The 23,688-nt window shown below is 39.0% G+C and overlaps 1 protein-coding gene across 13 annotated transcripts in view; it reads right to left on the reverse strand.

Moving 5' to 3' along the window:
- Positions 1–6,038: 6,038 nt before the first annotated feature.
- PMS1 (PMS1 homolog 1, mismatch repair system component) overlaps positions 6,039–23,688 on the reverse strand; it is a 65,653-nt gene continuing 48,003 nt past the window's right edge. For 3 of the 13 annotated variants that reach the window (XM_084892433.1, XM_084892443.1, XM_084892437.1), the window contains 4 exons: positions 21,832–21,977; positions 17,791–17,951; positions 14,458–14,564; positions 11,534–13,564 (listed from right to left, as the gene is read on the reverse strand). In XM_084892433.1, the coding sequence (XP_084748559.1) occupies positions 13,360–13,564; positions 14,458–14,564; positions 17,791–17,951; positions 21,832–21,977 (619 nt within the window). In that variant the 3' untranslated portion in view covers positions 11,534–13,359. Of the gene's footprint in view, positions 6,135–9,054; positions 9,485–10,918; positions 10,988–11,533; positions 13,565–14,209; positions 14,565–17,790; positions 17,952–21,831; positions 21,978–22,006; positions 23,671–23,688 lie in introns of those variants that run through there. The other 10 variants (XM_084892439.1, XM_084892431.1, XM_084892434.1 and 7 more) reach the window with 8 other exon arrangements.

Genomic DNA, 23,688 nt, shown 5'->3' on the forward strand with positions numbered 1-23,688 from the left:
TGTTCCCTACTGGGGATTGATCCCGCGACCCAGGCGTAATTGTTATTTCTAAGATTCGGTCCTAGGCCCACAATAATCTCCTCTCATTATACACACTATCCCACAGTCCTGCCTTCAGAAACGATGCGTTGCACATATGGGGATGAATCCAGAAAAACTCCTATCCTAAGCAGTTCCTGAAGTCCATACCCACTAATGGACTCGTGAGTGTATCTGGTTAGCTGCCTCTCAGAAACCTCTAACTCTGCATGCCAGACATTAAACCATCCTCTCTGACCCCTGTGCTTCCGCCTCCCCCCACACTGCCCTTCCCGTATTCCCTCCTGAAAACGGCACCCCCGTTTGCTCGAGACAGAAGTGGGACTGATCTGTGCCCCTTCTCCATGACCTCCGTGGAAAGCATCCTCGGCCCGTGTGCAGCCCACCATCTGGAGCAGATTCTCTGATCTGCAGGGAGATGTTATCCCGGAAGGAGAAGGTGACTGTCCTTCCCGGCCGGGTCTTCCCGCGTGTTCATGCAGCGGTCACCGCGCCCAGGCGCTTCTGTGCTGAAGGCAAGGCCGCAGCAAGCACGTGGCCCAGCAAGGAAGGCCTGTGTCCAGCTGAGGTTTGGGCTGTGGTTACCTACACTTGCGACAAACTAGACTCAGCTTCTCCGTGGAAGCCTGAGAGTGAAGAGGATTTTTTAAAGAAGTCACATTTCTTCCTTCCTGGACCACTAACGGACGCTGGGCTACCAAAACCGCACAGCAGATAGTGGATCCACCAGAGCCCATTCTGGGACGTGCACTCTATGTGTGGCCACGGACAAGAACCTTCGAGCAGAAAGGCCAGAGATCACAGCAGATAATGGACAAAAGGTTTCTCCCAAGGAGCCCTCCGGGCGGAGGCAAGGAGGTGCCACTGCGTGCAGAGTGGGAGTGGCCATTCGGCCCTCTGCTCGCAGGCCTGCAGTGTCATAAGCTTCACAAACGTAGCTGCTCACAATGTGCACGTTCATCTCGGTTTCTGTGGCTGCTGCAGTTCATTGTGTGAAGGCAGTGATACCCTGACGCCAAACCACAAAGACAGGACAAAAAAAGCAAACTACAGACCACGACCCCTCATGAATATAGATGCAAAACTTCTTAACAAATATTAGCAAATAGAACTCAGCAATACAGAAAAAGATTTACTCACAATGACCAACTGAAGTTTATTCCCGGGACACAAGGCTGGTTCACTCTTTGAAAATTCAACGTATTCCTGCATGTTAACAACATAAAGAAATATCACCATAGGAACTGATGCATAAAAAGCATTTGATAAATTCAATACCCATTTCATTTTAGAATTTCAATCTCAGAAAAATAGGAATAGAGGGAACTTCTTCAAGCTGATAGAGAATCTATAAAAACCTACAATTCAGCCCTGACCAGTGTGGCTCAGTGGATAGAGCGTCGGCCTGCGGACTGAAGGGTCCCAGGTTGGATTCTGGCCAAGGGCATGTACATCCCCAGTGTGGCTTTAGGAAGACTTTTTCCCTAAAATGGTAACAAGGAAAGAATGGAACCACTACTCTAACAGTGCTGGGAGGTATAGCCAGGGCAACAAGGTAGAAAAGGCAAATAAAATGCATAGGAACTGCAAAGAAAGGACACAGTCCCTATTGGCAGATGACATGACTGTCCATATAGAATATCCCATGCTTGACATGACAACAGCACAGGAGTAGAGAACAGATGAGCCGCTATCGTGGCCAAGGGACTGGGTGGCGTGGAAGCACACAGCTGTGAAAGGTGACACGAGGGATCCCCGTGGAGACGGAAGTGCCTGTACCCTGACTGTTTCAACATCAGTGTCCTGGTTGGGATACTGTGCTATGGAGTTGTACTGGGGTAAAGGGGACCTGGGCTCTCTGTTTTATCATTTCTTAAAATTACATGCAAATCCGCAATGATCTCAAAATAAACTTGCACTTTTAAAAATTCTTCAACAATGGCCTGGTTGGCATGGCTCAGTGGTTGAGCATTGACCTATGGAGGTCACAGTTTGATTCCCAGTCAAGGGCACCTTCCTGGTTGCAGGCTTGATCCCCAGTGTGGGGTGAGCAGGAGGCTGATCAATGATTCTCTCTCATCATTAATGTTCTCCCCCCTCTGAAATCAATAAAAATATATTTTAAAAAAGCCATCATGGCTCAGAGGTTGAGCATTGACCTATGAACCAGTTTGATTCCAGGTCAGGCACAGGCCCGGGTTTTCTGCTTGATCCCCAGTGTGGGGCGTGCAGGAGGCAGCCGATCTATGATTCTCTCTCATCATTGATGTTTCTATCTCTCTCTCCCTTTCCCTTCCTGTCTAAAATCAACAAAAAAGAATAAAGTCTTAATGTAAAGAAAAAAAAACCCTACCAAATAATTCTGCCTGAGAAATGACTGTACTGCAGAAAATATTTCATCGTTTAGCTCATGTTCTTTGTGTGAAGTAATTAGTTTTGATGAAGACTCACAAGAAACAATTTGGATGAAACTGTAATGCTGAATATAGGATAACTAATTATATTCAGTAAAATATGTGAAATATTCATTAAAAGCTCCGATAACATGGAATATGACGTTTCATATTATTGCATGCAAAAAGATGCCTATCTTTATAATATTTCAGACTGCTTGCATGCAAGAACACTTTTTCTCTTAAGAACCACCTTATAATGGACTTCTACATTATTCAATTTCTTCTAGCAGTACCTTATGACATCATTGATCCTCGTTAATCTTAGGGACAGTCTCATCACTGTTAAGAGAGAAACTACACTGATATAACTATCTGGTACCGGTGGAAACTGTAAAACTTTCTACAAAAATAACTAGCTGAATACTTCTAGATTTCTAGTTTTTTAGCAAATTAAATATCATTTACTTACTGTGATCTGGGCCAATTTATTTAAAATTTTTTGAGTTTTAGTTTCTTCATATATACAATGGGATACTTCCTATGACAAATAACAAAATAAGAGTATTGAAATAATTAATAATTTCTGACTGAATAATTTTGATTCCTGGTCAGGGCACAAGCCTGAGTATCGGGCTCAATCCCTAGTGTGGGACGTGCAGGAGGCAGCTGATCTGTGCTGATATTTCTCTCTCATGGATGTTTCTATCTTTCTCTCCCTCTTAAAAACAATATAGAAACATCTTTAAAAGAAGTAATATTTCTCTCTCTCAAAAAAAAGGTTCTTTTGGGGAAAGGGAAGAGGTTGTGGGAGTTGTTGCTACAAAGTAGCACAGTTGGCTAAAGTCATGAAAGGGAATTTGAAAGTCTTTTCTGGTGCAGGCCTGAGAGTGAGACACTCCTGACGGCAGAGCATGGGCACAGTCATGTGGGGTGAGAGACCAGAAATCGGAGCTCTCCATCTCTCCGTGCGTCCACACGTGTGTTAAAGGTGCTTGCTTTTGGGGCAAGAGGACTGGATGTATCATCATCATCATCACTTTGGGATGCACACAGTGGCTTCAAACACAGGACACTGTCCCAGTTCACACTGCACATCACTTCCCTGTATAATGTCCATATTAGATGCTAACCGCAGGGAAAAGGCAAAGTTGTTAAGAACAAGAGGCCTGCTGAAACCGGTTTGGCTCAGTGGATAGAGCACTGGTCTGCGAACTGAAAGGTCCAGGTTGGGTTCCGGTCAAGGGCATGTACCTTGGTTGCAGGCACATTCCCAGTAGGGGGTGTGCAAGAGGCAGCTGATCGATGATTCTCTCTCATCGATGTTTCTAGCTCTCTATCCCTCTCTGTAAAAAAAATCAATAAAATATATTAAAAAGAAAAGAACAAGAGGCCTGAGGCCTGAGTTTAATTAAATCCAGTCTCCGCCACTACCCAGCTAGAAGGCCTGCCAATTTACTTAATGTCCCTAAGGCTGAATTACCTCATCATCTAGAAAGGGGACAAGAATACTATAATATGTACAGAGTTCTTTGCACAATATTTTTCATATATTGAATGCAATAAATATTAGCTATTAATCATAATAATAATCTTAGGTAAAAAACTGCTCTTAGAGCTTAAATATAAAAGTATTAATTACTGAAGTGGTATCTAAAATATCTTCTTTAATAAGGTGAGATGCAAGGATTAGGACATCATTAAAGTGCAAAAGGCTACAAGTTGAAATTATTTGCAGGAGGTTTTGCTCCATATGGCCAATTTCCTAAGAAAGTATTATGTGCTCTGTGCCACATATATTTGGTTAAAAAATCATAAATTCCTATTTAGTTCATTGTTGGCAGTTTTTAAGCATAAAACTAAACAAAATTATTATAGTGAATAATAGTCTTTATATTCATGAGTACTTTACATTTTAAATACTTTAACAGTTGTTTATCCTACTTAGAATATTAGTCAATTCATGCAAACAATAAGAGTTTTATAAATATATGAATTTGTATCCATAAGTCAAACACTTTATCTTTAGAAATCAAATTATAATAAACTACATTAGGAAACACTTTAAGATTAGAAATTAGATCTCTAAATATTAAAACGTTTGGGCCTGCGAAGGAGAAATTAACTAGGAAATTCCATCATTGTAAGTAACAGCTGCACAGTCAATATTTAATCACGATATTGTGGGACAGTTCAGGAGTGGAAGACGGGATTAACATATTGCTTTAAAACATTCCATTACTTTCTGCATCTGTTTACTGATAATAAAAGACACAGCTGTTCTAAGCGAAACACACTAACAGGTGGAAAGTGCCAATTTGGCATTTTACATAAAACTTACTCTCTTCATTTCCTTTTGGAATACTCTAAAATTATACTCCAAGCACAGCTACCAATAACTTAAAAAACTTTTTATACAAATTTGGATTATTCTAGTCATTGAGAAACAGATATGCTCTTTCTCCGTGAACTCAAGATTATTTTTAAACAGAGCACATCCTGAACTAATTATAATTACCCCAGATGTTTTCCATAAAAATGGTCACACATTTAAAACAGGGTTTCTTTAGCAACTGTTCTATATCAAATTTACTGCAAAGAGCATCAAAAGTATGAAGTAACACTATATCAGATTCACCGTGTAAATGACACATGATAATGAAGCTTGAGCTTATCATTTATTTTGACAAATACTCAGCTACTCTGTAGCCATATGCGTGTAATCCAAGGCCCTCAGGAGGAAAGCTAATATTTTTATATAAAACTCTCAATCACTCACCTAAAGCATGTCAAAGTAACCAAAATTTGTGAACACCATAAATGACACCTTTATAGTTTTTATTTTTAAAACATAATGCACCACAATCAACTGAAAATGTCCTGAATTTAAAAAGCTAACCATATTCTAGTAATTTAATAAACCGGAATAACTAATTTTTAAATTTTATAAATTAAACAGTGACATGCTAAGACTACTACAAAATATTAGTAGTGAAAAGGAGTGAAAAAAAGAGAGAGGAATATTAGCATATTATTGAAATATTTAATTTGGCCATTATACTTACTTTTAATATATAAAACTTAGAGAGGGAAAGTTAAGGGAGAATATCAAAGAAGTCCAAAGAATTTCTTTTCTTTTTCTAAGGTAAATATATTTGTCATAGCTTTAGAAAAAAAGGTTCTCTAACATACATTTAGAGTCCTTGACTATGTCTATATTTTGAGATATAATACACCTAAGAAAAAACATGGAAAGTGTGAACATTTTGCTTAAGATTATACAAAGCATTGAAATCTTCCCTCAGCAGTTCCTTTTCCTTGTAAGCCCAGGTATAGATGATTTTACACTTAAATACTCTAAGGCTTTGTAGTAAAGTGTCCTGAGTCAGGTCTTTTTGTTACAATAGTTTTTCCAGTCTTTTGGAAATGAATTAAGGTCAATGAAAATTCTATTAGTTTGCTGTTTAAGTTTTTTTTTTTAAAAAATTCTTTATTGTTTAAAGTATTACACAAGTCTCCTTTTCCCCCCATTGACTTCTCCCCAGCTGCCCCCAACTCCCTAGCAAATGCCCTCACCGCCCCCCCCCCCCCCATCAGTGTCCATTGTCTATGCTCATGTGCATACATACAAGTCCCCTGGTTGATCTCTTACCCCCTCACTCTCTGCCTACCCTCATGGGTTGGGCAGTCTATTCGATGCTTCTATGACTCTGATTCTATTAGTGTTCATTAGTTTATGTTGCTCATTATAATCCACAAATGAGTGAGATCATGTGATATTTATCTTTCTCTGATTGGCTTATTTCGCTTAACATAATGCTCTCCAATTCCATCCATGCTGTTGCAAATGTAATAATTCCTTTTTTTTTTTTTTTTTACAGCAGCGTAGTATTCCATTGTGTACATGTACGGTAGTTTTCTAATCCATTTGTCTGCTGATGGGCACTTAGGCTACTTCCAAATCTTAGCTATGAATTGTGTATGAACATAGGGGTGCATATGTTCTTTCTGATTGGTGCTTCTGTTTTCTTGGGATATATTCCTAGAAGTGGAACAAATGGAAGTTCCATTTTTACTTTTTTGAGGAACCACCATACACTCCACAGTGGTTTCACCAGTCTGCATTTCCACCAGCAGTGCACAAGGGTTCCGTTTTCTCCGTATCCTCTCCAGCACTTGTTGTTTGTTGATTTGATGACGATAGCCATTCTGACAGGTGTGAGATGGCACTGCATTGTCATTTTGATTTGCACCTCTTGGATGATTAGTGACTTGGAGCATGTTTTCATGTCTCTTGGCCTTCCTTATGTCTTCTTTAAAAAAGTGTCTATTTATGACCTTTGTCCATTTTTTGGACTGTTTATCTTCCTTTTGTTAAGTTGTATGAGTTCCCTATACATTTTGGAGATTAAACCCTTATTGGAGATAACATTGGCAAATATGTTCTCCCATGCAGTGGGCTTTCTTGTTTTGTTGATAGTTTCTCTCACTGTGCAGAAGCTTTTTATTTTGATGTATTTTGTTTATTTTCTCCTTAGATTCCATTGCCCTAGAAGCTGTATTGGTAAAGATATTGCTACAACAAATGTCTTCTATTTTGCAGCCTATGGGTTCTTCTAAGATTTTATGATTTCCTGTCTTACCTTTAAGTCCTTTATCTATTTTGAGTTTATTATGGTATAAGTTGCTGGTCTAGTTTCATTTTTTTTTGTATATATCTGTCCAATTTTCCCAACACCATTTATTATCTCCTTCCTTCTGTTCACTCTGGGCTTTTCTTGTTGCTCTCTTTTTAATTCTTCAAGTTGTAGAATTAGATAATTTATTATCAGTTTTTCTTGTTTTTTTAGTTAGGCCTGTAATGCTATGAACTTCCCTCTCAGGCCTGCTTTCACTGTGACCCATAGGTTTTGGATTTGTTCCCAAAAATTCTAGTTTAGCACTTCTTAGTTGGGATTCAGGAATCTGTATTTTAACAACTCCACCAGGTGATCCTCATCATGAGAGAAGTTTGGGAAACACTGGTCTAGAGCAGTGTTTCCCAATCTTCTCTCATGATGAGAATCACCTGGTGGAGTTGTTAAAACAGATTCCTGAATCCCAACTAAGAAAGTGCTAAACTAGAATTTTTGAGAACATATAGGTAAAATTGCATACCTAACTTAGTGCTCTGTATATAACATCTGTGTTAGAGCACTAGCTAAGTATACAATTTTACCTATATGTTCCCAAAAATTCTAGTTTAGCACTTCTTAGTTGCGATTCAGGAATCTGTGTTTTAACAACTCCACCAGGTGATTCTCATCATGAGAGAAGGTTGGGAAACACTGGTCTAGAGGATATATCAGTAGGGTATTAAAGTCCCCTATGATTGTATTGCTGTTGATCTCTCCCATAAGTTTATTTTTTAAATGTAGTATTTGGAGCTCCTGCATTGGGTGCATATATGTTTACCAGAGTTATCTCCTCTTGTTGTATCAATCCCTTTAGTATTATGAAGTGGCCTTCCTTATCTCTTGTTATGGCCTTCACTCTGAGTTCTATTTTGTCAGATATAAGTGTTGCCTGGGTAGTGGGCTTGGTCCTGGTAGGTGCTGTGCAGGAGGAAGCAAATGGGTGTTGTGCTCTCACATCAATCTTTCTCTTTCTCTCTCCCTCTCCCTTCCTCTCTCTCTAAATATCAATAAAATATATTTTTAAAAAGTTAACAGAGGTAATAAAATTACACATAAGAAATGTAATACAAAGTCTACTAAGCACTAAATGAGTGCTTAGACATGAGCACTAGGGAATAGGACTAGTTACTTTATTGTCCTGAAAAACAAAATACTGTGATAATGATTATTGCAGAGTCCTAAACAGCATGAGTGAGTAGAAATAAAAATACTCAGCTCACGTGGTGATGGAACAGCGCAGGTCCCTCCAACCCTGAGCTCCCTTCCTATCACCTCCGGGGCAGCTTTCCGCTCACAGTGCTTCCTTTTTGTCTTCTCTATGTCTTTCCACTTTCTCTTTTCTTTAGTATTTAATTTGAATATTTTCTTTATGCTAATGGTTTTTAATCTCATTTATTTGGTCTTTAATTATAACCCACTTAAAATTCTTTTTGGAAATAGTGTATAGTCATTTTTATTTTTCTTTCAAAGTCATCCCCCACCCTTTTTTTTTTTTTTACCAGTGTTGTTCTCTTAACTGATTCAGTAATGAGATATTTTTAATATTTAATAATATTTTACATTTAATTCTAAATTTTAATTTGTATTACCACTCCATATCTGGTACCTGGGCTAATATGGCTGAACAACAGGGAACCAAGTAGTCAAGCATCTCTTTTTCCACATGGCCCTTCATCTTGCTTTGTGTACTTCCATATAGACTGGCAGGCACAAGGTAGAATGGCTTTTTTTTCTACTGATTTCAGAAAGGAAGAGAGAGAGAGAGAGAGAGAGAGAGAGAGAGGGAGGGAGGGAGGGAGGGAGGGAGAGGGAGGGAGGGAGGGAGGGAGGGAGGGAGGGAGGGAAAGAGAGGGAGGGGGGGGGGAGAGAGAGAAAATATAAGAATATGAGAATATCATTGATAGGCTGCCTCCTGCACACCCAACACTGGGATTCGAGCCCACAACCTGGGCATGGGCCCTGACTGGGAATTGAACTGTGACCTCTTGGTTCAAAGGTCGACACTCAACAACTGAGCCACACCAGCCAGGCTAGATTGACTTCTTATGAGGTAACTGACTTACCCGAAGAAACTGTTTCAGCGTAGTCAGAGGCAAGCTGCCAGGCTTCTGTGACTTTGCCTTGGGAGGCAGGTAGACTCACTTGTTATAACCTGAAGGCCAAAGTAGTCATGAACTAGCCCAGACTGAAGACAGTGAATGGAGAGACTCCAGCTCTCGATGCAGGAATGTGTGGATAAGACGGTGACTATAATCGTGCTATTTTGGAGCCAGCTACCTCAGCAACATTGCTGAGAATATATAAACCCAACTTCTTAAAAAAAGAATGATGTCCCATAAGAAAAGCCTGTTTCTTCTTGTCATTCATTTTTATGATCTAAATTACAGAACATAATTAAAATGCCTGGGGAAAAGCCAAGTCTAACTTTCCAAAGTGGAGAACCATAAACAGACTCACGTTCTGATTAAATTTTAGTATATGTTTGAGTTAAAAATGTATTTGTATTCTACCTCAAGAGCCTAGCATTTGGCCAATGGATTGTGTACCCACTTGTTAACACAAGTGTATTCCTAAACCTGTAGTATTAGCACCTCCTGAGAACTTGTTAGAAATGCAAAATACCAGGCCCTAACCCAGCCCTACTGAATTCCCAAGTATTTTTACAAGATACCCAGGAGATTCATAGACATGCTAGTTTGAGAAGTGCTGCCGTAGGCCATACCCATATACCAGTATACACAGACTATCCTCAAAATTGTCATTTGGAGAAACCCAGAAAACATGCAGTACTCTTCTTCCAATTTTTGGAACAGAGAAAGACTTTGGTTTTAATTGTGAAAATAGCTAAAACTTGATGGCTCCTATAATACCCTTGACAAGTTGGAAACTGCATATGTAGAGAGGAAATGTTGTTTTTATCTGGAACATCAAGGATCATCACTATCTATGTGGAAAAATGTTTGATCTATAACAGATTTTTATGTGATTTGGGAAGCTAAGGAGAAAAGGCCCCAAAAATTGCAAACTCCCAAGTAGATAATAAGTACCTTATATACATTTAGCTATTTACATGTAAAAGCACATGGATTTTTTTTTTTTTTTTTTTTGCTATCATTATCAGTGAATTACTTATAATACATAGATGCTCCTTGACTTACATTACGGTTACATTTGGATAAACCCATCACCAATTGAAAATATCCGAGGTCAACTTGTATACATGCATATAAGTACAACCAATGGACACAAAACTCTGGGGAGGGAGGGTATGTATGGGGGGGGGGGCAATGTTAAAATATGTACACAGATAATAATTTAATAAAAAAATTAAAAAAAAATATCCGAAGTCAAATGTGCACTTAATAAACCTAACCTCCCGAACACCATAGCTCAACCTTATCTACCTTAAATGTTGTCAGAACACAAACTAAAAACTGCTGGTTGCATAGTACACTGTAAAGTATCCGTTGTTTACCAACATGATCATGTGCCTGAGAGGGAGCCGTGGCTCACTGCTGCTGCCCACATCATGAGAGTATCATACAGCACACCGCCTACCACTAGCCCAGGAAAAGGTAAAAAATTTGAAAGTAGTTTCTACTGAATATGTATTGGTTTTGCATCATGGATAGTCGAAAAATGCCAAGCTGAACCATTGTAACTTGGGGACCTACTGTATTTTTGGGCAGAATAGCAACACTGTCTTGCAAGTTAATTTGCTATAATTGACCAATGTCTCTAGATAAAGTAAAACTTAAAAATAAAGATGCCCTTCTAAATTAAATAATAAATTAACTTTTGAAAACATACCATTTTCTTCCAAAAATATGATCAATCCATTCACAATTTCTTGCCTTTTCTTCTTGTCATTTTTATGATCTAAATTACAGAACATAATTAAAATGCCTGTGAGAAAGTTCTTAACAATCAAGTAAGTTCAACATTAAAGATGTCTAAATTTTTCAGCCATTCCTTTGTCTTAAGCATCTAGACATAAATGCTACCTAAAAAAATATATATTTGAATATATAAATCCTTTATAAAGATCTTTCATTTAAGGGACAAATAGAAACTTGAGGTTGGTTTCCAAAAGGCCTCAGATCCAGACTAGAGTAAAATGTAAACACCAGATTCAATCAGCTCTTAAAAAGATATTGCGTGGTTTTCATAGTCTGCAAAGAATTCAGGACCGGCTGAAATCATACGGACTTCTTAGTACACAAAGGAATGGCAAATAACCTTCCATTGTTCCAGTAATCTGTTAGCACCACAAGTTAACAGAACAAGGAGAAACCAGTTTGGTTCTATTATGGCATCGTCCCAGAGAATCTAGAGTGTACACTGCGGGCACTGTCAGATACATTGTTGCCACAGAGCCTTTCACTCAGATCACACGTTGTCTGAGTTCTCATTTAGCCTACTCACTTGCTCTTATATTTGGCTAAAGTGTTCTGAACCTTATTGTGTACGTTCTTGATTCAAACTTTAATGGTTTTGCCAGTCACTATGGCTCAGTGGTTAAGTGTCGATCCAGGAACCAAGAGGTCATGGTTCAATTCCTGGTCAGGGCACATGCCTGGGTTGCAGTGATTCTTTTTCATCATTGATGTTTCTCTCCCTCCTCTCTGAAGTCAATAAAAATATATTTCACACACACACACCCCTAATGGTTTTCACAATCCTTAGGATAAGATTTCCCCAATCCTTAGAGGCTTATGAGAACCTTTATGATCAAGGCACTGCCTATCACTCTAATCCCCTCTTCATTTACTCAGATCTAGTAATACAGAAGTCCTTGCGCTCACCAATGAGCTGGCAACTGCTGTTCCCTCTGGCTAAAACACCCCCTCCCCCCTTTCCTTTCTTCCAGTTTCTCCCATCAATTTCTTCCAGTGGGAGTGGATAGCCCTTTATGCTCCCACAATATATACATGTCCCCATATCATCTCACACCGCAAGTTCTTGTCCTCTGGAGGGCCAGGGATGTCTTCTCTGTGTTGTGTTCAGCACTGAGTGTGACACGCACTAAATAGCGCTGACTAGGCAAAGGAATGAGTATTCCACTAAAGTGCCGAGAGTGGGTTTGTTATAGTGACTGCAAGTTCAATGGCGTAGGATAGAAGAAATCTACTTTTCCTTTTATTCATTTAAAAGATTTTATGGAAAAAAGTGGGCTAGCTCAGGAGCATTTAAATATGGTAAGTAATGTAGTGGTTAATTACCTGAAAAGAGGTCATTCCATTCCTAATAAATATTCACAACAAAAAAGGAACTTTACGAATCTTACAATTGTGTACATGGGGGTCAAATTCAACATCTTCATTTTAGAGATGAAGAATTAAATGTTTAAAAAACTAAACTGGCCCTGATCCTGCCCACTGCTACTACCCCAGACCCCACTTAGAAACAAACGTTGTAGCCCGGAGTTGATCTAACATCCCCAAGAATGGCATTAGGAGTCCTTTACACTCTCACTTTTCCCACTTACGTTGACCCTAATGACTCTTTAGGGCTTATTCTCATTGCAGGTAGATAACAGTGGTAAAGAATTTGAGTTCTGACAGTTCCTACAATCCTAAATTTGCTGTGAAGATCAAATGAGATCATGCAAAGTAATCCACCATGTTCCCAGCAAACAGGTGGCAAATACCTGCTCTCATTACTGCTAACCTGATTGGCAGAATCCAGAACTGGAAAGAGAGATTGTTTATTTATTCACCCCAGAGACTGTTGTAGGATATCTTAAACAGTCACACACCGATTCAGCTAGAAAATGAGCCCAAAATTTCGCTTAGGGCCAGTACAAATGTAATGATGCGAATTTCATCATCCCTGTATCTCCATGAGCTTTTCTCAATTTACTCAGAAATTAAAAAATATTTCTCCCAGAAAGGTCTGAGAAGAACCCCAATTTTTAAAGTGGCTAATGAGGAGAAACAGTATTTGGGTTCTGGAAAACAAGGCAGCGTTGACAGGAGAAAGGCCTGGCTACAGGGAGAATTCCAGGTATCACAATTGCACCTCTTATGTAACTCAAGGGTCTTGGGAATTAAAAAATTCTCCTTGAGAAATATGGGAGGTGGTGTGAGTGTGGAGATACTATATCCCACAGTATATTTTACTTCATACAACAAACATTTTCATTGGAAATCATATTTCAATTTTTTATAAATGAAGTATTTTGATGCATTGTGGGACCTGTTTTTTGAAAGGAGATATGAGGAACAAATAATCTTAACTTAAACATTCTGTTAAAAATGTAGATCTTGCCCTAGCTGGTTTGGCTCAGTGAATAGATCCTTGGCCTGTGGATTGACTGTAAGATCCCAGGTTTGATTCTGGTCAAGGGCAGATGCCTGGGTTGTGGGCTCGATTCCCAGTGGCAGGTGTGCAGGAGTCAGCCAATCAGTGATTCTTTCATCATTGATATTTCTCTTTCTCTCCCTTTCACTTCCCCTGAAATCAATAAAAAAAATATTTTTTAAATAGAACTTCCCATGCCCTCTGACAAATTTTAACCCCCAAACCCATAATGTCCATATAAGAGAGGTAAATGGCAGAAGTTTAGTTATCTTTTTTCTTCCTCTTCATTTTCTCACTTTGTCCCACTTCCTGTCTCACCAGCCTTTGAGCAAGGATGGACACTTGTCAGATATGCCGGCTGAGTCAGTATGATTTCTCTCTGCATAGGGCTGAGCCAGTATCTTAGTCAGCTCAGTCTTAACAAATACTATAGACTAGTGCCTTAAACTACAGCTATTCTGAGTTCTGGAGGCCAAAAGTTCAAGATCAAGGTACAGTATGACGGGTTTCTGACGAAGGCCACCTTCTCTCCATACCTCACATTAGGGGCAGGGTGCCGGGAGGGAGAAAGGGAGAACAAGCCAGCTCTCCTCTAAGGGCAATAATGCCCCACTTAGGACCTCCTCTAACCTAGTTACCTCTTCAGACACATCACATGGGGGTAGGACTACAATCTATTAACTTGGGAGACACAGTTCACTTCACAGCACCTAGTTAGTCAACCACCCAAGAATATATGGATTTTCAATTTTGTTGCTTACAACCAATTATTATAAAGGCTGGTTCTTCAAAATAAAATGAATAGTCTATATTAGTTTATTTAAGTTTTCTACAGTTTAAAACATTTTTCAATATATAAACAAGCCAGTAAATCTTCACTTATAATAAGTGAACCAATGAACACTGTTCAGATAGTTCAAACACTGATTTGTATTATTTATGACCAAATCAATTTCAACAGTAACTAATTTTTTTAAATATGGTTTAATCACGTAGCTTCTGGAAGATGAGTTAAATGATGAAAAAATGGGCGACCATGAACACACCCTTTAATCTCATCTCCAAATTGCTGCTTCATTCTGTGGATGATGTCTTGGATGTCCTCCTTTGGTAAGTACATGGGTAACTGTCTAGATAGACGCACCGCTTCTCCCTGTGGAGAGAGAGCCAGACATTTTTACTGCGATACACCTGGAAGCAGAAATATGTTACTCCTGCCAAGAAGGAAGATAGATCTTGATTATATTCTTTTTTATTATTCATTTGCTCAACAGATATTTACTAAACACCAATTACATGCTAGTCATTTTTGTAGGTTATAGGAATACAGCAGAGAGCAAGACAAACAAGATCCTGGCTCTTGTGAAATTTACATTCTAGTTCAAAAAAACAAAAAACAGAGAAAAGACAAAGAAAACTGCAGTAATATGTACAAATTAAACTGAGCAACATGATTAAGGTGACCAGACGTCCTGCTTTTGGCGGGACAGTCTCGATTTTTAACCATTTGTCCCACGGTGTTTAAGAAAAGTCCAAAAGATTTAGTATAAGAATCTTTCCAAAAATCGGGACTTTTTTTAAAACACCTCGGGATGCGGGGCATCTTCCTTCCTGCCTCTTCTGGAACATCTATACCCAAATTAAAAATCAGGACTGTCCCGCCGAAAGCGGGACGTCTGGTCACCTTAAACATGATAAAAATTGTGTGGTTAGGGAAAGCTTTCTTGAGGTGAGCCGACACTTAAGCTTCAATTCAAACAAGGAACCAGGATGCATGTATCATGGGTAAAGAAAAGCATTTGGGCAGAGGAACAGAAAGAATCAAGTGACCCGAGTAAGCGCAGCCTCATTACCAAAGGGGAGCGAGGAGCAAGAAAGGGAGGGAAGCCAGGGGCACATCATCCTTTAAGAGCAATTTGGGTTTTCACCAGAACGCACAGGGCAATAACCAGAGGGTTGTAAGCAAGAGCCGGACATCGCTTCTCTAAGCGGCACCTGGCTGCTGTGTGCATGGCCGGAGGCGATCACTGCAGTCCTACGGAGAGTGACCAGGTGACGGGAGTGGACACAGAGGGAGGTGTGAAAACTCCTGGCATGAGCTGGAGGTGGTCAAGACTGCCTGATGAACTGGCTATGAGGGATGCAGAGCTAAGGACCATGTCCCATTTCGGGTATGGAATGCTGTTTTCTGAGACAGTGAAGACTGAGAGTGTGGGGATAGAATGGTATTAGTAAAGCTGGCTTCTTTTAAGATTTAAAAAATTGTACTTCGAAGATCTTAAATCCTAACACCCTCTCTTGTTCTCCCACCAGCCATGCTGCTCCTCCACGTTCGGACAAACCCTGCCAAGCACTGCTAGACAAGAACTGAACTCCTGGCTGGATCCAACACCAAAGTCCGCTCTTAGGAGCCCCAACGCCGCCTGAAAATCGTCCTCTTCTCTCATCAACCTTCTCACAGAGTGCCAACAGCTCCAATTGTCTTATCTTTTCTCTATTCCCAGATCCCCAGCGCCTCTCCAGCCCCTTCACCCGCAGCAGACAACTCTCCCAGTCCTTTACCACATGAATCATACATGACTTCTCTCAAGTTTACCTCAAACCATTTACATTCACGTTCCCTGCCCTCTTCTGCTCCCGGTTCAGAGAACGGTTTCTCCTTCTTCAAGTTCATATCATGTTGCATCTTCCTTCCTGCCTCTTCTAGAACATCTACTCTCCAACCTTTTGTAGTCAATGTTTTCTACCAAATTCAATGCAAACATGCTAACACCTCTTCTCTTCCTTTCACACATGGGGCGTGCCGCCCCCAGTTTCCACCCCTGACTAACATCTTCCATCCCCGTCTTCCATTGTGGCTCTCTCTCTCTCTTTTTTAAATATATTTTATTGAATTTTTACTGAGAGGAAGCGAGAGAGATAGAGAGCTAGAAACGTCGATGAGAGAGAAACATCGACCAGTTGCCTCTTGCACACCCCTTACTGGGAATGTGCCTGCAACCAAGGTACATGCCTTTGACCGGAATCGAACCTGGGACCTTTCAGTCCACAGACCGACACTCTACCACTGAGCCAAACCGGTTTCAGCCACTGTGGCTCTCTTAAGGCTATCACTTCCATTCAGCAGCCACACCTAATGGTCTTCCAGCAACCATTACCCTACAAAGAATGTAATTCTAATATTCTTTCTTCCCTTGAACCCCCTCCCCTTGGTTTCCTTTTACTGTCCTATCTTTCTCTGTTTCACCTAATTCAACCTGACCTTAAATGAAGCATTCCTGTGGTGTGGTTCTGATAGGAGTTCTATTTTACCCTAGAATCTTCCTTTAAGAATCACACCCAATATTACCTTAATATAATGGTAGGTATAATAGCAGTAAAAATATTTGTGTCTAATCCCAAACACTTTCTTCCATTATTTCTGAAATCTTACTTCTTCCCAAAAAGTTCTTCCATACACAAACATGACCCACAACTCCATCCCTCGAAACCGGCCGTGTTAAATTGCCCTGTCCGGGCTGGGAAAGTCCGCCAGACAGAGCTCCTGGAGGGCTCACAGAAAGCCACGAAGACCATCTTTAAGAAAGATAAAGTGGACTTCCCTGCTGAGGAAGCCTGACCCTCAGAATGCACACCAGGATTAATGTCTAAAACAAAAACAGCTCATTTTTTTAAAAGGGAGAAAATAAATTTTACTAAAGATAAGGTTCACTTTAAAAATAATACCAGTCAACCTTGAGGGATAAAGGCTCAAGTAGACAATTACTATTTTCCGCCCACCACTGTTAAACGTGGACATTGAAAAGCCTATAATCCTCCTCCATCCTCTCTCACAACGCACTCTTTATTGTTGCTAGTATTGTAGATGTCTCCCCTTTCCCACCCTTTACCTCTATTACTTTTGAATTTATTTTTAGCCCTCTGCTGCATATCTCATTTGTGCTAGAAAATTATAATTTCCATTTACTTAATAATCTACCCCTTTCATTTTCTTTCTCCTTTTTTGCTCTTGAAAATCACATTGTAGTTCTTTTTACACAAGTATTTGGTATTAAGATGGAACAATTTTGAATCCCTTCTAAAAAAAAAAAAAAAAACAACCAAAAACAACACAACAAAAAGAACTTCACTACAAAAGTCTCATGCATATGGCTCTTCCTCAATATGTACTCAAGGAATAATGTTATAGTAAGAATCCATCACATTATACCACAGCCAGCTATTTTAAAGGAGTTTTCTTTTTTTAATAGTATCTCCCTCTTGAAAACAATAATAAACCTTACAGAAACTTTACTATTCCGAAACCATTTATCATTTTATTAAGGAATAGTTAAGTATCTTAAAACCTTAGCCAATCTACATAATTGAATAATGCATACCTCTAAATAACTTATCACTTTGCGAGGTCTACATTCATAAACTTCTTTTGCATTTTTGTTGACAATAGCATTAAGAATTTCTTTTAAATCCATCACGCCATAGAATGGAAGACAGTTAGCCATTCCCTCTATTTCTAAGTAGTTTTCAGCAATGGAAACTCCTAAAAGAAAAAAAACACCAAAAAATACCATATTTATCATTAGTTTAGTTGTGTTTGAATTATATTCCAGAAAATATCTATTAAAAACAAAACCACTGTTTGAGTATTTAGTGAACCTTCATAGAATGCACTACAGTCAGGACAAAGTTCTGTTCCTTAGTTGGGAAAACAAATAATAATTCCCATAGGATTTCACATTTCCAGTAAGTCAGTGTTTGTAGAAACCACATGAGCTTTGTATCATTTAATCCCAATGACTGCTGTTCTGTTCCATGCATTTGTTTAGAAGATTTCCTTCTTTAGAGAGAAAATGGAGTCCCATGTTTATTAAAACAAAAACTGCTCTAAGTGTTTTCACGACTGCTGCTGTTCAAGTTCAAGCCTATTGGTTTAATACCTAACTTAAAGGCATGGCTTATTTCAATGATTATTAATACATAGCAATTTTCTTTTCCAGCTTTATTGAAATGTAACTGACGTAACATTATATAAGTTTAAGGTATACCAAGTACTCATTTGATATACATGTTGCAAAATGGTTACCACCATAGTGAGTAGCTTATGAATATAGTAGAGGCGCCAGGCACGAAATCCGTGCCAGAGTAGGCCTTCCTTCCCCGGCCACCAGCAGGCATCTGGGACCCGGGCTTCCCTTGCAGCCCCGGCTTCGTCTGAAAGGACATCTGATCTAATTAGTATATTGTGCTTTTATTATTATAGATTAGTAATTTGAGGAAATGAAATGCTAATGGTTATTCAATATATTTTATTAGGATAATATGTAAAATTGACATGTTATGTATTATTTAAGCTATTCTAAATAATTTAATGATTAAAATAAAACTAAAACCCAGCTATATCATTGAATATAAAACTAGGTAAAATATTCATAATAGCATATATTCACTCCAAAGCATCAAATTTTGCATTGGAATGCATGTTATGATTTTGGAAAATAGCAGAATTGTTTTCTTTGGCTTTATCTGTGTGACAATATTCTTAATATTGAAGTCCATAGAATGTTACTTTGAAGTAAAGAAAATGAGAGTCCAAAGCTGGAAAGTGGTATAAATGAGCTATAAATGGATGGACAAAAAAAGAGTGATGTAGCTTGAAGAGCTTCGGACTCTGACATGGCGATGATCCTATCCCTAGCCTGTTCTCACTTGGACCAGTTGTGTGATGTGACGGCAGGTGCATTAGTGGCACACTGAACAGAGTAGGCACCCTACTGCTCTGCCTGGGAAGCTACTGACAACGAGAATAGGAACAAGTAAGATCAGCCAGTAGGTGATCCAATACCGACTCAGTGAATGGAGACAAAATGAGAGTTTGAGCAACCAGGGGAACTTAAGTAGGACTTGAGACAGGAGTTAGACAGGCAAAGAGGAGATAGAATATTCTAGTTCACATCTTACATATACACAGATATGGAAATTCACAAAAATATCAGTCAAGAGACTTGTTACTAACGTGAATTGATTGAAAAGCCTAATGCCGACTATATTTGCCCTGAAAAACTGTACACATTTCAGAGAATTACTTGTGGACATGGGTAAAAAGCATTTGGCAACAGATGAGGAAATCGAGCACTATTTTAATCTCTGTGCTTGCAAAATTCAGATAGAAAAAACTAAGATATCTGGAACCATGTCACTATAAACTTTTGAGACATTTCTATAAAATTCTGTGAAATGCTTCCCAATTTTCAAAGAAAATACTTCAGATTAATAAGTGGTTTGACAAGTTTTCACTTCCTAAAATATGGAATTCTTACTGATGCAGAACAAAAAACTATGCTATTGATAAGCAAAGTTTTTAGGGTCACATTCAGAATCTTTTCCCTCAGAGTCAGAAGTATTCTTCCTATCTTTCATTGCCTATATCCAATGATATTTTCTAAAAACTGGCAAATTGTTGATCCGAAATTAAGTCCAATACAACAAAACTCTCACTAAAAGAAAAAGAAATGGGCTTTAAGAAACACATGGCATAAAAATTAATGAAGAAAAATAACCAAAAATTTAAGAAAGAAAATGTGAAGGTTTTTAATTTGATCTGTTATTGACAAGATATGCTCATGGTAATCTGTTAATTCCAAACTAATCAAGTCAGTTTGCAGATGACCGTCTTAGTGATTTTTACACCTTAGGTACCATGCAAAAAGCACTGGCATTCAGTCAGACTTTAAAAAACACTATCTTCAAGCTAAGAGCTGACAGCATCTGTCAGAAACTCACTGGTAGCTCAAAAATAAACACGCTCTTGGAATAGAGCAGTTACTCTAAATTTGTTTTTAAAAAATTGCTGTGATGACATCTTTCAAGAAAAAAATGGCACCAGCCACCAACACCAAAGAAGTAATTAGTAAAGTAGAATTAAGTCAAGAAAAAATGTCTTGCTACACACACACACACACACACACACACACACACACCTTGTTTCACACTGCAAATCAATTAAAAATGTGCCAGGGTCCTGAAGAAGATTTCTAGAAGGGCTAAAAGAAATGACTGTCAGTTCAGGCCAAAGAGGAGTGCAAAAGGATGGGAAGAAAGGAGAGTATCTGAACACCTAGCATTCCACTGCTGCATGCTATGCTGACCGTATCTGTAAGTGCTTTGGCTAGCTGCTCACTACTTCATGATCTAAGTATCTCAATTTTAACAGGGAGGCAATAGAACAAATTCATTAAGACCAGGCTCCAAAAGGTAGATTACATGGGTTCAAATCCTGGTTCTACCTCTGTGAACCTTTAAGCAAACTTAACTTCTCTATGCTTTGATTTTACCACCTATAAAACGGGGACAGCAATAGAGCTTCATAGGGCTATTAGAACAATAAATTAATACATTTAATATTAAGAATATTCAATAATTACTAGTTGATATTGATGAAGAAATATCTAGGCTAACTCACTTTTCCATAAACAATGTTTAAATGGCAGAGTTGAAATTTAGACACTCTTTACTCCAAATCTAACTATCCAAGACAAGGCAGTGAGGAGGTAAGAAGTTTAGGTAGGTATCCTTAAAACTGAAAAAGCCAAGTAAAATTAAAGTTTAGAACACCAAAGTATTTTCAGTTTATACCCAATTTCATGGTTTTGTACATTGTTTCCACTTATTTTCTTTTGAGATCTCAATAAAACATTCCTTTAAAAATCGTCAACACTGTTTTGGTTGAACTTTGTTTTTCTACACTTTGGTCACAAGTTTAGGAGTGGGTGGAGGAAGGAACAGCATCATCCCTCTTGGTGGTGCCTTTGTGACCGCTGGTGCCAGGACAGAAGGCGGTGAAGCCGGGGTAGGAAGCCAGGACAGAAGGCAGTGAAGCCGGAAACGGAAAGAACGGAGAAAGGGCCAGCCAGGAAAAACTGAAGTCTCCTAGCCAGAGGGGCCTTTTTCTCCCCACCCAGTGAATTTCCACACCAACCAACAGTGCTATCACAGTCTTCTTAGCAAAGCCAGGGATCAAATCATCTGCTCTAATAGTAAGAGGGCATGATTTAAGAAAAAGAACGGGCCCGTTTTTGTTATGCTGCTCCAGGAGCTACAGATTTACCTCTGCTTTATCATCTAAACGAGCATTTAATAACTAGTTAAAGCAGGCATTTGAATATTGTGACAAAGAACGGCAAAAACTGAAACTACTTGACTAGCTATGGAAATGCAAACTCAAGCCAACAGAATGAAAGAGATACCAAACTTGCTTATTTCAGACTGATGTGACATGTCTGAAATATGACTGTTTTTACGTGGCTGATGTACTTTTAGTGAGACAAAAATACACCATGATACCTCTAAATTATGAAACCCAAATGTGTCTCCTGGAACAAGATTTATTTTTCCAAGTCAGGAAATATTAAACCACATCATACCTGGTATCAATTTTATCTTGAAACCATTTGCTGTAAGACGAGGATCGGACAGGTAAGTTGATCCACTGTAGCTCTGGTCACCTGCTGTCATTTTATATAAAATCTCTAAATAATGAGATCCATTAAAAAGACTGAAAAAGAAATAACTGTCCTTTAACTTATTAAGTATGTAAAATAAAATTAAAAATTTTATGGTAAATAGTTAATCTAAGGGCCTTTTAAAAAGTGTTATTAGTAACCAAAATACAAAGGTATCAGTAACCCTGTAAGGAAGTTTATTTTTTTACATTTCTGTTAATATTTTATAGAAGACCTACCACATACAACATATAGGAGGAATAATATATATAAAAGGCAGTTTCTATCTTCTACGATGTTATAAATAAAATGTAAAATAAACAAGTGTGCTCCCTCAATATAATACAAATGAAAACTATACCTATAAATGCATTTATACCTTTAGACAGACACATAATATATTGCCAAGCTATTCAAGTGGTACAGCCTCCATAATTTCCAGTTGTTAGTCAATAGTAAAAAGATAAGCATATACATCTTCTTCCAGGAGCTTATAATGCGGTAATTCGGAGCCTGGGAGAGCTTCCTTCAGGCATGGCATGTTTGCCAACAGTGGCGTACGGATGGCATAGGATAGGCGGTGAGCAAAACTGTGAGGTAGCCGGAGATCTGCTAGGGCACAAGCTCGCCGTTCACGTGGGTTACGGGCTCACAGTGCTCCAACATGTGCCTCAACAAAGTGTGTGCTGGGCGGGCGTGTGAAGGGCACGTTTCCCATTCAGCCACTGAGTGTGTGAGCGCCCAGCAGGTGACGGACACGGTCTTAGGTGTGCAGGGCTCTGTTGTTTGTGTACAGGTTTTAAGCAGCTGTTTCTTCATTACAACCTGGACCGCAGAGAAAGTAAGTGAAGAGATGATGTTTTTGCCTATCATCTCTGAAAGGTAAAGGACCCCATGGCCGTGACAGCAGATGCAGAGTGAAAACTGGCTACACCCAGAAAGGCAGTCTGAGCCAGTGGTGGTGATGATGCGGCACAGCAGCAAATGGTGCAGGCTCTATGGTTCCTGTCTGGATCCAACCATGCATTAGCCACGTGAGCCTCGGTAAGTGACTTACCAGTTCTATGGCTCAGCCTCTCCACCTATAAATACAGATAATGACAGGCCCTCTCTCTCATCAGGTATGAAGATCATGCAAGCAAAGGGCTTAGAAAAGCTCTTCCATATGTAGGTGCTCAATAAGCATTAGCCGCGGTTGAGCTCCTGCTTTGCTTACAGCTCTCTAAATTGCTCCCTTCAGAGACGCTACACAACCCTCAGGAGGATTCCAGTGAGAAAACTGAGCCAATCCAAAATTACCCCGTCCATAGCTCAGTTCTGAAAAACTTACATTACTAACTGTAAAGGGGACATCACATTTCAGAAAACTCCAGATACACCCTAGCTCTTTTTAAGGAAATAAAAGTATCAGATATTTGAACTGTTTTAATCCAGCTTAAGGCTGCATTAATTCTTTTTCTGATGCTTCTTTTGACAGTCCTAAGTCAATCTATACTATGAGAGATGCTGGATTTTAGTTAATGTGATTATTGTAGCCTTAATTATAAAAGATAGCTTTAACAAATGTTTTTCTGTCCCATTTTTCCCCACCTTCTGGTGACAGGGTCTTTAACACAAAGGTTTTAATATATTTTACAAGTAATTTTTATTTATTTTTAGAAGTCTGAAAGAATTATCTGCAGATATGTCCTGGGAACAAACCCTAATTGTCTTTCCGTTTCATGTTTTATCTCCTTTGATGCACCTGTGATTCTCTTCTACCTGGGCCACACAAAAAAG

The sequence above is a fragment of the Pipistrellus hanaki genome (assembly GCF_964339955.1).
Source record: "Pipistrellus hanaki genome assembly, chromosome: 8".
NCBI classification, from domain to species: domain Eukaryota; kingdom Metazoa; phylum Chordata; class Mammalia; order Chiroptera; family Vespertilionidae; genus Pipistrellus; species Pipistrellus hanaki.